The sequence below is a fragment of the Danaus plexippus genome, chromosome 10 (assembly GCF_018135715.1).
Source record: "Danaus plexippus chromosome 10, MEX_DaPlex, whole genome shotgun sequence".
Classification (NCBI taxonomy): Eukaryota; Metazoa; Arthropoda; class Insecta; order Lepidoptera; family Nymphalidae; genus Danaus; species Danaus plexippus.
In genome coordinates, this window is record NC_083543.1 from 7,630,491 (window position 1) to 7,647,581 (window position 17,091).

Consider the following 17,091-nt stretch of genomic DNA (forward strand, 5'->3'; position numbering starts at 1 on the left):
ATACTTTATACGTACCTGTTAAAAACTTATGCATTTATTTTACGACACAAAAGCCTCACATACGTAAATATATAAAGCCTTGCAACTATTACGTATATGCATCCTAGACACATCTCTTGCAGAATATTATTAGTGCTTTAAAACATTATACTTACTTAAAATAAGTAAGTATAATGTTTATAAAATTTTGAATAATTACTTTAAAAGTACATGAACAGCGTTAGATAACAACGTCGAGCGTGAGTAGTGATCAAGATGTGACTGGAAGACATCTTTTCCCAAATATTCTCCCATTTGTATTATTTCCTTGATAAATAATTATATTTGAGCAAAGATGAAACTACTCCTTGCATCTGGACGAGGGTTCTTTTAAATAATGCCCTTATTTTTTTTGCAATAGGTAAAAACAGACATAATATTTTATACAGCTATTAAATTTAAATCCAATTATATATTTTTTATTTCAAAACGTATTTTAACAATAACAAAAGGCAAAACTTTTCTTAAAAATAAAAACCAACATAAATATTTCATAACCATAAATACAGCGGGAATATAAAGGAATAATCCTTTTTATCTCTTCATTTAATATCACATCAATTACATAAGTTTATAGCTGGTTTCATTAGGTAATAAAACTCGAACAATAGGCCACATGTTAGCTGGAAGAGCGCAAGCATTTAAGAGGTATGAGTGATGCTACTTCAGCCTGAAACACGAAGATAAGTCACGTATTCATTACACGAACTTTGAAACCTGTCTCAAAGCTTACATAGCACTGAATATGATCCCAGTATGCGAAAGGATAACTTTAAGCAGCGCTTCATTATTTGGATCATTGTCCTCCAAAAACCCCAGGGAACAAAACAATAATTGTATAATGATATCGAAAATTATATATCACAATTAAATACGTCATAACCAAAAACACAAAGATTATACGAGATGAAACAAAATTAAGAAGACTGCTAACAAAAAATATGCTTTAATCTAAGTCGACATAAAGTATATAATAAAACAACGACAAAAATAATCAATTGAATAAATAAAGAAATTGATACCATAAAACAATATAGTAAGGTTTTTCAAAAACCACGATACGAGTAAAACTTTTATTCCAAATAATTTATTTTACTGAACATTTTCGATAAATTTTTCATTTACTGAACATTTTCGTTAAATATTTCAATTAGATTATTAAAATAGCGTTCATATGATAAATATTATGGTTGCGAAATGAAAATCACAATGAAAAATTAACAGAAGATACTATGTCTATAAATTATAATCATATATATATTTATAGTCAGAATGAGAATATACAGAATATTTCGAATAATAATTTGTTATTTTATGTCCTTGTGTCTTTGAATGAAAAGTCTAATCTTGTAGAACTTTATAGAAAGCCAAGTATAAAGTTAATCTAATATGTTCCGTTTCAAACTGCAAAATAATCTCAGTAATAGATATTATATGGTGTGCAACGTTATCATTCTATGCAATTATGTACTGTGTATAGTGCTGAGTCGGGTTTAGCAACAGAAAAAATGCATTACGTGCTGTCACGAGTGATGAGTGCAATCTGTCTGAATATGTAAATTTAAATGCTTCGCGTTAATTACGTAAAATATTTTGAATCAAATCTCGTATAACATATTAGGTTGTGTTGATTTCGAAATGACACGTAGAGTTCATAAATTGAATAATATCTGTCTTTTCTGTTTTAATTAAAACTATACATTTCACTCAAGTGAATAAATGAGAGTAAATAGTTACAAAATCAATTATTTTTCATAATAAATAATCTTGATTGCGATTGGAAAATTCAATATACATCGGGGATATTATATTCGTACATTACGCTGACAACGAAAAGATGGCGCTTTGCATAATAGACGAAGTAATCCGAGATGATGGAGTACATTTCGAATCCGGCCACGAAGTGGTAACTGGTGACATCTAGCGGTTAAGATAGAAAATAATACTCTAATTAAATAAAATTATTAGGAGCGATAATGATGTATTTAAGTAAAATTAACTTTCAAGTAATACAATTTGATTATTGCAATATTTAAAATCAACTTCTATATTTATAAATGACAATTAATCGAACGTTTTCGCCAAAGTCACAAAATTGTAATTATGATATAATTTTTTAAAACCATTCATTGTAAATAATTATTATTTCTCCACTGGAAACAATGTAACTTTAAAACGATCAAACTAAAACCATGGCCAAAGTAATATTTTATCCTATTCCTGTTTTCCAAATAGTAAACTTCACTGAGATTTACATTAAATTTTAAATACACCCCTTTAAAGAAACTTAAGATTGTAACAAACGTGTCAACTAGTAACAACGAGAGGGATTGTGGGTTAAACACAATTAAACTCGAGATTGGATCTTCACGCGTACAATAAATAGATTACATTAAGTTGATGAAACAGTTTCGAATGTTACAGAACATTTAGGACGCTGAACGTTAATAAATTAATTTATTTTCAATTAATTTATTTCCATACTTAAACCGCTAAGGATTTTGTCCTCCTGTTCAAAAGGATTAATATTTGTGTTTTCACTTATAGTAAAACTATAAAAAAGTGATTATTTTGTACAGATTATACTTATAATAAAGATATTTAGATGAAACATTGTAAGTACAGATCACTAATATTTTTTTTTACGGAGGCAAGTCTTAGGTCGAAAAAGGCATTTCAAGAATATATACTTTTTTAAGTAACAACTAAAAAATGATTTATGTTTTGTGGACTACTTAAATTTTTTTTAATTTTTGAACACACATAAGTACTTATTTTAATATAGGCTTTGTAGTAGTTTTCCAGGAGCAATGCTGGGATAATGATAAAAAAAAAATATTTCTATTTAGATTATGAAGATTTTAATTCTGAAAAAACATTTCAGATTTATTTATAATATAACTATTAATAAAAAAAATTGGTGCCATCTTCTTAGTTTCTAGTAAATTCTCTCTACTGAAAATATTGCTCCTGAAAATAACTAAAATAAGAACTGTTAATAGTTCTATTCAATCTGTCTCGACTACTATTAATAAATAATCTATAATTTCATAACGGACAACAAAGAATTTAAGGCTTAGATTTGTCGTTGATTGAAAATTCAACACTCTTTTCAATATGTTGAAAATTTTATATACAGGTCCAAGTGATTAATGTTTTTTTTTTTTAATTTTAAACTAATAAATTTTAATAAACCAATTAGTTTTAATCATCCGTAAAAAGTTATTGACGTGTATATAATTTGTAAATGCCGGAGTCCATTGTGCGTTAAATAGCTTAAAAATGTTTTCAATAACAGAGCCAGTTTTGTTAAAGAATTAACGATTTTTTTTATTTCAATTAAAAAATATAATATAATTAATACCCTAAAAAGAAATATTGTAATAAAAATGTGGAAGAATACATCAATGTCATATAAATGACTATAGTAGAATAGTCGATATCGAAAATATTTATTTAGATCATTGATTATAAGTTATCCGATGTAAAATATATTAAGGCGTGACAGCGTTCGATAAAACGAAGTATTTAAAAGAAACAGCTGATGATAAAGTCTCTGTTTAAGTTTGGCCAGCTGCGTCCAACATGTAATCCAAGTCTATAGCAGTCGGTAGCAGTTCTGAACTTTGCTTAAAAATAATTAACTACTTCACTCTAAAACATCCATTAGTCTTTTAAAATTTCAGTAATAATTTATGAAATACCTGGAGAAGTGAAGTCTTCATCCAGTTCTGCCCAGATATTAAATCCGAGAGTTGTCATAGTAAAATTTTTAAGATTTGACCGCCTTTGCTCTAATTAAAATAAACTTTCTCAAAATTGTTTCATGTTGATTAAGGAATATACGTTCGTATGTGTTATTCCTTGACGTAATAATTGTGTTATTACTAAAGCAATAATAACAAAATTATATTTATTATATATATATGTACAGCAAGAGAAAGAAAAAAACAATTGAATACCGTTGCAATAAAACAAATTTAATTAAATGTAGATATAATACAAAATAAATATTTGACAAAAACAAAACGATTACGGTTTAGAATAAAGAAAATCCGTGAGGATTAAATTATCTGGGAGCTTAAGTTGCCGAATACCGGTTCCAAATTAGTGGCCAATAAATACACTAAGTGCCAAACACCTGATTATATATTTATAAACCTTTTCAAATAAGTTCCTTATAATTTCCACAAGTACCTATTTCTTGTTTACAAACAACTTAGGACAAAGCGGTACCCTCCGTATTTCATCATATGAACAGGAAAGGAATGAAACAGATCGCACACTCATGTGTTTTTTTTTTCAATTATAACTTAGTTGTCTTCAACATAAGGTCGAATGGGCTGTTACTGAAATTGTTCGTTCACCACCTTCGTCTTCATTACCATCTAGCGACGGGAGGAAAGACAGTTAAGCTCTATCCATTCGAATTTACGCAATGATAATAAAAATGGACAAAATATAAAAAACATTAAATGAATGGCATAACTGTTTTGGTATATCCAGCACCTCATTCAAGTATAATTGAATTCCAGTGATGCACATCACGTTGATCCGCCTATAAAATATTTTATGATCAGTCTTCACTTTAATTGAGTTTGACATTGAATTTATTGAAGCGTTAACTATAAAAATCTCGAACAGTCTTCTTATTTAAAATTTATTGATTAATTATAGATTATTGAAAAGTGTTGCTTATTTAAATATGATAAGCATTTTATATTACAGAATATGTACAACATAAATAATGTTTTATTTCATTTATTACTTTCGTTGATAAGAACGGTCTGCATCAAAAAGTTTGAGCAAACACGTTAACAACAGTTTTCCTACCTGTGAGCTGATTAACAGTTACTTAAACATGATGCGAGCGAAATATTATTTTGTATTAAATAAACTTTTGCAGCAAACGTGTTTGGCTCGATGAGGCGAGTCACGTATTGACTCACTAAGTTAAACTGAGATAAACATATTATAGGTTAATGCAATTTAAATCTGTTTAAGATTTCTTACTATAAACTTGTGCTAGAGAAAATATATATCATTCATTTGAAATTAGAATGTAATTATTATAGGCATGATTTTTCATTTCTTTGATATTTGAATTAGTTTAATAGATCATGGCCATTGTTTTCTTTAAAAGAAAGCATCTTCTCTAGTCTGATACACTTTATCAAGCTCTAAAACGAGGTGCACTTTATTTACACTGTACACTATTTAAACAGGCACTATCTTCTCCATTTAAAGCTTAAGAAGTTAAAACATTTTTATATTCACATGTAACGGTTATTTCATTTTATTTTGAAGACGTAGTAATAAATTTAAAAAAAAATCAAGTAATAAAGTAATATTTGTGAAATTTTAAAGCTGCAGTGTACGTTTAAGAATATATTTATATGTATCCTATATAGACAATATATTGCTTTTTATGTTTTCATGAAAAGTCCAACAATTTATTATTTATTTTATCCGAAACTTTCCAACGGACAACTTCAAAAATCATTTTTGAGAATGATGGGCTGCATCACTAACTATCACAGTACCCGGATATGGATGTTTCGGTGGGTATTAACGTCAAATTGCAGGTGAAGGAAAAGAGCATCGTCATCAATAAGCTTCTGCTAAGCTCAGCAGACACTAGAAAATCGCTCGGCAAAGAAATCGAATAAATTAAGACGAGATCTGTCGCCATAGTCATGTCTGTTTTTTTTTTCCTCGAAAAATTGATTGGGGGGCAGTGGTGTTATTAAACTTCTAAAAATAAATATAAGAATTGGAAAGAGAAATGATTCATTCCCTAGACAGCTGACGCTTTAAGAAAAAGGCACCGGAGCCGAGATACCACTAAGAGCCGCTAGAATTGATTTTTAAGTTATAGCTGTAAAATGCGACCTGGGTAAAGGTAACACTCCAGTGCTAATTGTTGATGTCACTTACAGTGTTACTTTTACTCCTGATTTGTTTTCCTCTGGCAATTCTGATGGGTTCTAGAGGTATCATAAAAGTTCACAAGGTTTTAATAAACTGTTCAGAAAGGCCATCGTGGGAATTTAGATACTGTCGCAGAATTATCTCAGCACACTCTGATAGCAGAGTCCTAATTAACTCTCGAAGACCACTTTGCAAGTATATGTAAAGCATTTCTTTACAATTAAAAGTACTCAAGAAATATAGCTAGTTACTTTGGTTCATACGATAAAAAATATTTTATTACAAATTAATATACCTAACATTTTAAAACGCAATTCAATTTAATTATTCATTGAGCTCTGATTTTTTTTTAAAAAAGACGAATGCTAGGAAGCATTCTTTACCAACTAATCTTAGAAATGCAGAAGAAAAAATAAAATATAAGGCTGTCCAAATAGTAAAAAAAACAATCTTAAATTTAAAATACAATTAAGAAGAAATCTAGGATTCAAGTAGAATAAAGAAAATAAGTATAGTATTAAATTGAATTATTAAAGAAAGAGAGGATGTTAAAGATTCATGTATGTTTAAAATATGCTGATTTACTTCTAATATCTCCGTGTTTATTTATCCAAACTCATATTACAGCAGCATTCTTTCTGACAGAACCATTATCACATTTTACCGTCAGTTTACAACGTTTTATGTAAAAGATTTGAAAAAGTTCGTTACCGTTCCACCTTGTTCATCACACATTTTTATTAAAAAGTCAAAAACATGCACTACGCGAAAGTTTTTGTTTTCGAAAAATCTATTATGCACCAGCAGCGAAACAATAAGCTTCAAAAATGACGGTAGAAACGAATGGTGTCACAGTGCTTGCTTTTTATTGTGATGTTTCTCACATTATAAATAGTCGCGATGACTCGGCTCAATGATCGTTTCAATCTTCCACTTAATTACCTCCCTCAGAGGACTGCTTTACTTCAAAGTGTCGTAAATAGAACATTATATAATCTATATACACGGTTCAGAAGATTGTATTTTATTGATTAAATATTTATAATGGATAAAGGATTTCATGTAATCATTTAGATTCAACTGTTTTCCCTAAAATATAATACTTGTAAATTCGATTTGTACTGTTCATTTCTTAGGCAGTATTTTTCAATTTATACCTGTTAAGTTGTTTGCTTGTTTACAATCAAAATAATCAAAACAACTAAGTATATGCATTCACAATAAGTATATAAAGAGGAAAAATAATAGGCGACTGCTTCCTTATATCTTTTTGCATTGTTTAGACTTTAGGCTAACACACATATGTGTACATATTTCAAATTAGTTAATTAAAATATAATATTTACGATTAATATTTATATGTTTGTATACATTTTGTTTATATAATCCGTTATTGTAGCGTTTGATTTATACAGTATTCTTAATTTCTTTAAAAACAAAGTATAAGAGAAACGTAATAGCAGCCATTGTCAAGTGGAATTCGGATCTCAAATTTTCAATCATCTACGTGACTTAATCCCTGGAAAGAACAATGACGACCAGGAATCTTCAAGTTATTGTTCTGATTTTAAAATAAAAGACATTACATAATAAAATCTGCACAATAAGCATAATAAAATCTCTATTGAATAAGATTGGTGTTGTATGTATGTACTCGTGTATATGTACGTATGTGTGTATTATATTAACATTTTTTAAATCAATAATTTATGGTCTAAAAAGTTTTATATTTATGTAAGTTTTTAAACTTATATAGTTACTTATGTTATTATCGACAGCGAACTGATATTTCTTAGCGTAATGGTAGGCATAGGATTTCCCTCAATATTTTTTTTACATTTCACTCGTTTAACTCGCATACAGAACGGCTGTGAAGTTAGAAATCTATTCTAAATTATATTAGATTTAAAAAACGTCATTATTGCGATCTATTTTTCAACGCGTATCCTAAAAATAGACACTATACAAATAAATGTATATTTATAAGTATTTCAATATTCTCACAATTTAAGCTACACAAACTTGAAAGTGTATTTTATATATTATACAACGGATGTATAAATATATCTCCAGGAAATTTGATCCACCCGTATCAAATCAGGACAAGATATTCGAATAAGGATTCACAAACACTTTTTAATATTAAAATGATATTATATCATAGGCGAGATTATTATATATCGATATCTCACAATTCAATTACAATGTCACAGCACTAAATGTGAGAACATTACAACTGTCACATACATAAGACAATCATCTCAATGTCACTTATCTTTAGTGGCTGGAAATTCTGTAATTATATCAAAATAATTCTGGAAAAATGTTACAAATATTTTGACTTCAAATTACATTTTTTTTAATATAATGTTTTACTTTACCGCGTGCAATAAATGATAGCATATTGTTATTAATGCATTATTTAAATAACATTCTTAACATCCATTTTTAAAAATAAATTAATTAGGTTTTATTTAATGTGATTGTATAATTTTTTTCAAAATGTTCACCGATTTTTTTTCCTGAACTTTAATTATGTGAAATTAAAATGGGAATTATTAATTATTATTTGAAAAAATTTACATGAAGAGACGAAACCTCTCAGCATTCCATGGATTCACCGTGCGGGTGCCAGGACCATGGCGTTGCAGGGAGAGGCGCTTCAACAGTGCCTGGGAGTTGCGACCCAGTTGTAGGTCTAAGGGGTGCCTATCTAACGCGCGTTAAACGCTCAACTCCACTATCCAAGCTCCTCTCTCCACCTAACCAAATTTTTAGTACATAAACTACAATTTTTTGTCTGATTCAAATTTTAGATATCAAAAATAGTTAATAATATCACTTGATACCAACATAAATGTCAATTTAGGAATGGCTTCTCCCCTGACGATAAAACTTGTCAGTGTGTTAGGAGGTATTTTACATAATCCACAGTCCCACGACAGTATAATTTTATTCCGAGTAATTTAGTTGTAAATAAAAGACATACTGACGTTGTACATGTGTTCGTTAAATGATATAATCACATTACTTCACCCGTTTTTTACTTTTCGAGAAAACTAAATTACAATGATCATAATCCTGGGAAGTCTTAGTATTTCTGCACACAAATTTTCCATGCAAACCTCTTAATATTTTGTAACTTCACAGCACTGCAATGCTACATCATTAATAAGTTTATCTGTAAAAGGTTGCTCAGAAAACATTTCTATAGAACAGCCATATAATAAGACATGTGTAGTAAATTCAAAAGATGGGGCAGCTAAGAAATTTTTTTTTTATAGTTGCCCGATTTTTAAAGATATGGGCTCTTTAATATTCTACTCGCAATATTTTGTAAGTAAAAATATGTAAATAGATTGTAAAATACGAAAACGAAACAAACTGTTCATTCGTAATAATTATACTATTAAAGTATAATTATTTCTTTACTTACACTTCAACAAGTGAAATTTGTCTTTGGGTTTGATTGATTGATCAGGCAATGACAACAATAATTCAGGATTGTAACGACTCTGATTATGGAACTGTGACAACAGGGACAAACAAACAAGTATGAAACGTAGATAATGAATGGATTTTTTTATCTTTTATTTCACTTTATATTAGATAATTAAAAATATGCATACTACCTTTTATGTTCTTTTTGACTGTAAATATTTAATTAAGTACATACTTTAATTTTATGCCATTACCTGTAACATTACCATAAAATAGTTATACACGTGAGTGCAAAATAGCAATGACTAGAGTATTAGAGGTCATAATAATTATATATGTCTTTCTAAACAAAAATGACCAACTCTTCAAATAAATAAATAAAAAATAAGCTAATAAGTATAAATAGTTTTTATACGGGAGAAAAATATTTACATAATATGCCAATTTCCGGGATATTGCGTCCCAGTCGCGTTTCCAATTAAGCTATAGTGCTCTTACTTGAGTCGGTAAATCATCATTTTACGAGTAAATATTTTAAACGTCATAAAAATAAGGAATTTCAATTTATTAGGATACAAAATTTTTACTTTCAATATGTTACAAAAAAAATATGTTTTCATTTTAATAGCTCTAAATCCGTATGTACGTTTGTTGTATTATTATGAAGTATAAATTACATTGTTTGACAAAAAAAGAGATGTAATGGCTAACTAGTGAACTTTAATGTTGAAAAATAATCGTTGAATAGAAAGAAATAGCAATGACATTGTAAGTGAGTTTAAAGAATTTTGGTCAATAGGAGAAGGGAAGGTGAAAAACAGTTCCACAGAGAAAAAAACGCCACAGTCTTGAGAGTTAAATAAAGATATGCTCTTCATTATCTCAATTATAGTTGTGAACTGAAGTGTAAACGTAGTCAATGAGATAATTGGCAAAGTTTTAATATAAATGATTTAGAATATTTTTTAATCGCACAGTCTAGGGAAAATAAAAGGGAAAAAATAGTTAAAGTATTTACAAATGACTGCATTTGTAATATCTTTTCCTTATTAAATTCGTTTATTGATAAATAACTGCATCTTGTATTCTATCCTTTAATAAAAATCTGAGCGCAGCTTCCTCCGTGGTATATTAAGACTTGCCGTGTAATGGTTTCGGATATAATCTAACAAAGGAACTATGGTTAAATCTCCAACCTTATTAACAATTTATTAAAAACATCAGAAAAAAATATTAAATATTTTTTTATCGCAATAATGGCATTTACGTTTGTCGCATTCAAGTAAGTTTTGAGTATATGTAAAATTATTCCTAGACAGAGGCTAACTAATTATTTATTATGTTTAACCTCAGGTACCTAGATATTTTAATGTGTCGCAAGATAAAAAGCTGCAGCTTCTAAACGTCAAGCTTTAGAAAGGAGCATAGAATGAGGATTTATAACTAAATCTTTGAATGATTGAAGTGTTTCTTTTTCCAGCTTATCGGCTCCAAAAAGGAAGAATTTTATTAGGGACAAATGTTCAATAGCTACGATATGAGAGGATATGTCTCTATGGTTTTTCCAAGAGCAATTTCTATTCCGATACAAAAATAAAATGGATTTTAAGACGGATGCAAGAATGTTTTCTTGCATTTACTACACTTCCACTATTTTGTGAACTTTTTTGATGATTGCGGACTAAAAATCATCAAAACTAGTTCAGTTTCAAAACTATTTTAGCCCTTAAACAGACTCTACAACTACCTCCAACGGATAAATAGTAAATATGGTATTTATTTCACATAAAGGAACTTCATATATTAAAATAACTTCACCTTGTTCTTACAAAAACTGAGAATAGAATTCTAAAAAAAATTTTGATTACAAATATTTAACTTGGAAAAATATGAAGCAATTATTAAGTCAAATCTCTAACTATTGATGGAGAGAGTTCTGAAAATCTTAAATTTCAAAAATAATACCACAATTGGAACAGATAATCCTATTTTTTAAGTTTCCCCTGGGCTTAACAAATGTTTCTTCAAAAAAAGAAACTTAAAAAAATACAATAGTACATGAAAATAAAATTAATTATATTTTTGCTTTTTACTTGATAAATGAAATAAATAAATTTATGTAGTACAGTAAATAATCAAGAATCTAAAAAAGGTACATATTTATCTCATTATGTTATTACAAAGAAGTACGAAAGTAAGTTTTACGGATACTGCGCTATTTTTATTATTTTATATGCGTGGTCCCGGCATTTCGGTTCCTATACAGCAAACGTGATTACTCAGAACCGTGGCAGATTCGCAGTATCCCAAAAACTAAGTTTCATTTTTATGTGTACACCTGAAAATCTTATATATCGTTAACTACTGTAAGCTTCAAATAGTTCTAAAAAATACAATGATCAAATTGATCAATGGATTTTCAAAACTATATAAAGTAATTATAATACAACTCGTTTTGGTTTTTCCCTTATTCTTAGTATTATGATCGAGAAATTGTCTATATTTCCTATTTTGATACCCGTCCAAAAATTATGAAATTAAAAAAATAATTTAATTATTGATCTAGAATTTTTAAAGATAAATAGACAAGAGTACTACTTGCCAAAAGCAGATATACCTTTAACATTTTTTATTTTGCTGTACATTATAATTTATCATTCTGTACAAAAAGTACTCAATATTACTTTGACAATAGCCGACAACTTCCAATGTAAGACTAAAATAATATATAACCTTATAATTTCCCACATAAGGTATACTAGTTTCGCTTTGATGTTTATATAACAGAGCCCAAGGCGATGTGGCGACTGCTGTTTGGAACTAAAAATTATGGCCCAGAAACATTAAGGGGTAATAAAAGACAAGGCATTTTAGCAAATTGTCACTTTAAGTAATTGTGACTACAAAGCTATAGTATAGCTCTGTCTACGCTTTTTTTAAAACAAAAGTTACATATATTAATCTTAATAAGTCAGCTTCAATGTCCAAATCAATAATTCACTTTCACATAAGGAAAATATGAAATTAAGTTTCGTTTACATTATAAAAAATTAATAGTATTTAGACGAAAACTTATTATGTATTAGGTACCAAATATTTGTACGGAACACAATCATAATCGACGCTACCTTCGTGTTCTAGATACTTATTACTATATATTGGTAGGTAGGGGAACAGAAATATATAAGGCAAAAAACGTACTTTAACAAGGCAATGATTGCCACGAAGTGATTTGTTCATATCTGATTTAGTAGTACCATAAGAGATGTTAAAATTATATGAAACAAAGGAAAATCAGAGTGTAAAAAATGCAACTGCTCGTGAGTTTCATAAAGCTTTCTTCATAATTCTTAAAATATTCCAAGTTTTGGATGAACCTATACCAAAATGGACGTAAGTTTTTTCAGTATGTTACATAACATTTCCGTTAATAATTAAGGTCCTATAATATATATTTTCTAAACAAGCAAAACAATATTTTATATCCATACTTCGCTTCTTTTATATGTTTTCCCACCGTAATTTTTTCATGATCAGTCTTTAATGTCCACACATTAGAGTTAATAATAATTGTTCCTCCCAGTAGCCCCTAAAAGCAACACTTTGTCATTAGCTCCCAACGATTTCATGTGTTATCTTCATAATATATTACTATTGCAGGTATTTTGTTAAAATCATAATGATATTCTGTGCTTTGATAGCAACTGGCATTCTATCTCTTGCCATCTACCACGGAATAGAGATATTTGATCTCCCCTTCATTACGGAAGCGGGAGTATATTTTCTTATTATGTCATATAAACTTCTTATACTTTCTTGTACGAGACTAAACGTTATAAATTATTATGCTTTGCACAGCATTATGGAAGAAGATTTTAAGTACATTTACGGTAAAGGTTCTAAATACAGGTAAGATTTGGATGTATTACACTTATATATTTTATCTTTGTATACATATATATATATATATATATTTATTTATCTCTTTACAGAACAAAGTTTCTCCGCAACCAAATCTTAACAAAAAAAATCTTTAAGTTGGCAATAGTTTTCACCGGTGCTATTGGCTCAGGAATGCTAATCTTCGCTGTTTGCTCGCTCGCATTTCATTCCATTACTAACAATTCTGGAGATAGAAAGAGACCCCTGCTTTTCCCTTTCTGGATATTCGAAATTGATTTTGGATTGACTCCAACTTATGAAATAGCATTCATGTTCTCGAATATTTGCATTTGTGCTTATGTGTTAAATTATGTTTGTAAGAATTTTAGTATTGTTACCATAATACAGCCTTTTTTTAGAGAACACTTGGGCTACTCCGATCGCTATTATAAAATATGCCATTGTAAACATTATTTGTTATAGTCCTCCTGTCAAAACTAGTCACCTCCTCGGGTATGTGGACTGTGACGGACGAGAAAACGATATTTCCATATTACTCAAAACCGAGAAAAACAAACAAAAAAAATATTAGCAAACAATGGAAAGGCAAGAATAATAGTATGGGATACGTATATGATATGAAAAAAGAAACAAAAATAATTTAAGTTAATTATTCTAAATACATACCTAAGGGTATATAAAATACATATTTAAAAGACCCATTTCTATCTAATTACTTTTTAAACAAAGTATTTGGTAAATCTATTTCGATCGCGTTTTGACATTTCAAATCATTGCATCACTTTGAAATTATTCTTATGATCATAGTGTTTGCTGGCATCCATGTTTTACGTTTGCATCGGGTCATAGAATATATATGTTACATAATATAATATTTACACATATGTATAATGTATACATCGTGTACGTTTGATTCAGTACTCTTTTTTTAGAATTGTACAGCCTAACTGTGGTCAAGTTACTACAGCTGGAACATGGGCTGGCTCGACCGCGGAAGTACGACTCTCTCACAGAAGATTCCTTTAAAGGCTGCGTTTCGGCCGATGAGTGAGAGAGCCGGTTGCCCTTTCCCTTTTCCCACCCTTTTCTGCCCTTTCCCTTTTCTCACCCTCCTCCACTGTCAAAGTCGGCAATGCATCCGCAACATCTCTTATGTTGTAAATGTCTATTAGCGACGATGACTACCTTCCATCAATTGGGCCGTCTACTCGTTTGGTTTTGTCAAATACAAAATTGTTTTGATAGATTTTTTAATTTCTTATTTTTTATTCTTAAAGCACAAATTATTTTATATATAAAATTGCTTAACAATTTGTGGGCCTAATAGAACGAGTGGAATAAATGAGTCGCTATGAATTGAACATGAAAGAGAAATAAAAATAAAATTAAAGCTATAAGTCTTTCTTGCATTTTATATTTTAATACTTTTATTGGATATGACTTTGCATTTTTATCTCTAACCGTAAAGTAGAAATAACTTCACATTTTGTATTAAAACAGCTTAAGTAAACAATTTTTCATCTTCGGTAAAGTTATGAGTTTTAACACTAAAATGTGTATTAATTTTAATAAGCCCAAAACAATTTATTATACCATATAACAGTTTTACCATTACATTAATTAGGACAGATTTTTAATTGATTTTTCCAAGATTTATTTGTGGTCTACGATTTCGTGTGAGTCAATTCATTAACAAGTCAGACACAGTCACCCTCGTTCTACCACTCACATACCGCAGGAAGTGACTAGCATAATCCCGAGGGCTATACGGTTTAATATGAATATATTAATTAATAAACAGTGGTTAATTTTCAGTTATGATAGGTACACAGATAATGTGGATTAGAGAAATAGCGTTGAAAGCAGACATAGTCATTTGGAGCATTGAAGATCTCATGGAAGGAATCACACATACGAGAGATACTCAAATGGAGATGTATTTTGCAAATTTATTAAAACTTAGAATGAAAGACATCATTCAACAACATTATTCTATGATTTCGTAAATATTCAATTCATTCTATTAAAAATCTTTGAAATAGCTCAATATATACGGATATGATTCATTGTTTAAAAATGAATTTTGCAGGTAAGTATTTATTTATTTACATACTAAAATTTTTTTTAATTTCATTTCTATAGCCTATTGGAGCATTATGCCCAAGTATATAAAAAACTCCTTCTGTTTGAACAAAAAATCAGCGCCCCTGTTGTGTGTCTGAGTGCATATGCAGCTACCGAGGTAAAAGTTTTGACAAATATAATATTAACATAGAATGATAGAATTTTTTAAATAATTGTACTTTTTAGAAGTGGGATGCAGGTGAATTCAATGCCATTCTAATACTTCTTTGCGTTGGAGCTATTACTTTGATATTTATTCCCTGTTATTTGTGCACTTTTCTCTGCGTTAAGGTACGCGTCTAAATATATCTAGTTCGTCAGTTTTATAGTGATTATATATTTATTATTTTGCATTTTAGATTAATTCAATTTGCTATGCCTGCTGGAATATCCCATTCTGGAATGCTGGTCCCGTTATTAGACCCTACCTATTGCTCATCATGCAGAGGTCGCTGCAGCCACTGCCAATAAAATCTCCCGGCTTTGAAGAAGTCTCTTTGCAGACATTTTCTAATGTTCGTTAAATATTTTGGAATAATTATACATGGCAAAAAAAAGAAAAAGTGAAACCATGACTCAAAAATAAGATCAACAACTATATTTGTTTTGAAATTCTGAAATCTTTTCACAAGAATTATCTAATATCTTTATTTTTCAGAAAATGGCTTCAGCGTATTCTTTCTTCAATATGCTGCGACAAGCAAATATTTAAGGAGTAGTTTAAAACACATTACTTGTTTTACTACGCAAAATGTTCTGAAATAATATAGTGTCATATTAAATATTAGTTTTATTACCCAACTAGTTCAAAGTACACGTATGTATATTCAAACGATATCATTTCAAAAAAGAATACATGTTTCAAATGTCAAAATTGTCAAATATGAAGAAAAAATAAGAAGTATAGTTGTATCATTAAGAGCTAATTAAATTGAAATACAATTTGCATATCATATTTCCAATTGTGACAAATAATTGCAATTTATGATGATGAACTTTGGTGAAAGACGAAGGATTAAAAAATAATGTGGGCAGGAACATCCATAATATAAGGTTCAGGTTAACAGGAAGAAGTAGTGAGAACTATCAGAAGTTTACTTATCAGTACTGTTAAAGAAACAGATTACTCTATTAAACCAAAATTGAGCAGAGAGTTTTCTTCATAATAGTTAATACGTTGGGGTTAGACTTTTTTAATACCTTTTATAGTTTTTAGGGGATTATTAAAGGTTCTTGTTTCTGTATCTAATATCCATAACATTACGGTTTTAAGGTCCTACACAAGAAAGATTCTCAAACTAGTTTCGCTTGAAGTCTCAAAATCTTTCATCAGGCTTGATTACGATAGCCTTATTGTTTTGCCTGGATTTTTCATATTCGGCGTTAGTTCAGAAGCGGTGGATGGCTGCTCGTCCGAGCCAGTAACGGTCAATGAAGAGAATTCCTCCTGGGTCTGTCTTCTTTGCAACTCAATTTTTAGGCACATTGGTGAACTGCTATTCACTGATGTTTTCGTGTATGAAAATGGCAACACAATTTGTTTAGAGTTGTCAATTAGCTCTTGAGCTAGCCAGAATCAAAAAGAGTTAAAAAGATACACCTTAGTAGAACGTGCCTTTTTTAGAACTTCTAGCAGATTCCCTATGGGGCAGG

General features: G+C 29.4%; 1 protein-coding gene across 1 annotated transcript; it reads left to right on the forward strand.

Annotated features, from left to right (window-relative positions):
• Positions 1 to 12,676: 12,676 nt before the first annotated feature.
• Positions 12,677 to 16,208, forward strand: LOC116767000 (uncharacterized). The gene is made up of 8 exons (XM_061521611.1): positions 12,677 to 12,804; positions 13,072 to 13,320; positions 13,404 to 13,669; positions 15,130 to 15,316; positions 15,457 to 15,556; positions 15,625 to 15,729; positions 15,798 to 15,953; positions 16,097 to 16,208. Exons 1-8 carry the CDS (start codon positions 12,677 to 12,679, stop codon positions 16,148 to 16,150), a joined length of 1,245 nt encoding a protein of 414 aa, XP_061377595.1. The 3' UTR covers positions 16,151 to 16,208.
• The last annotated feature ends 883 nt before the right edge of the window (positions 16,209 to 17,091 follow it).

Coding starts and splice junctions, on each gene's coding strand:
- LOC116767000 (XM_061521611.1), top strand. CDS start 12,677: ATGTTAAAATTATATGAAACAAAGGAAAATCAGAGTGTAAAAAATGCA. Junction 15,317..15,456: donor CAACATTATTCTATGATTTC/GTAAATATTCAA, acceptor TCATTTCTATAG/CCTATTGGAGCATTATGCCC. Junction 15,730..15,797: donor GCACTTTTCTCTGCGTTAAG/GTACGCGTCTAA, acceptor TTTGCATTTTAG/ATTAATTCAATTTGCTATGC.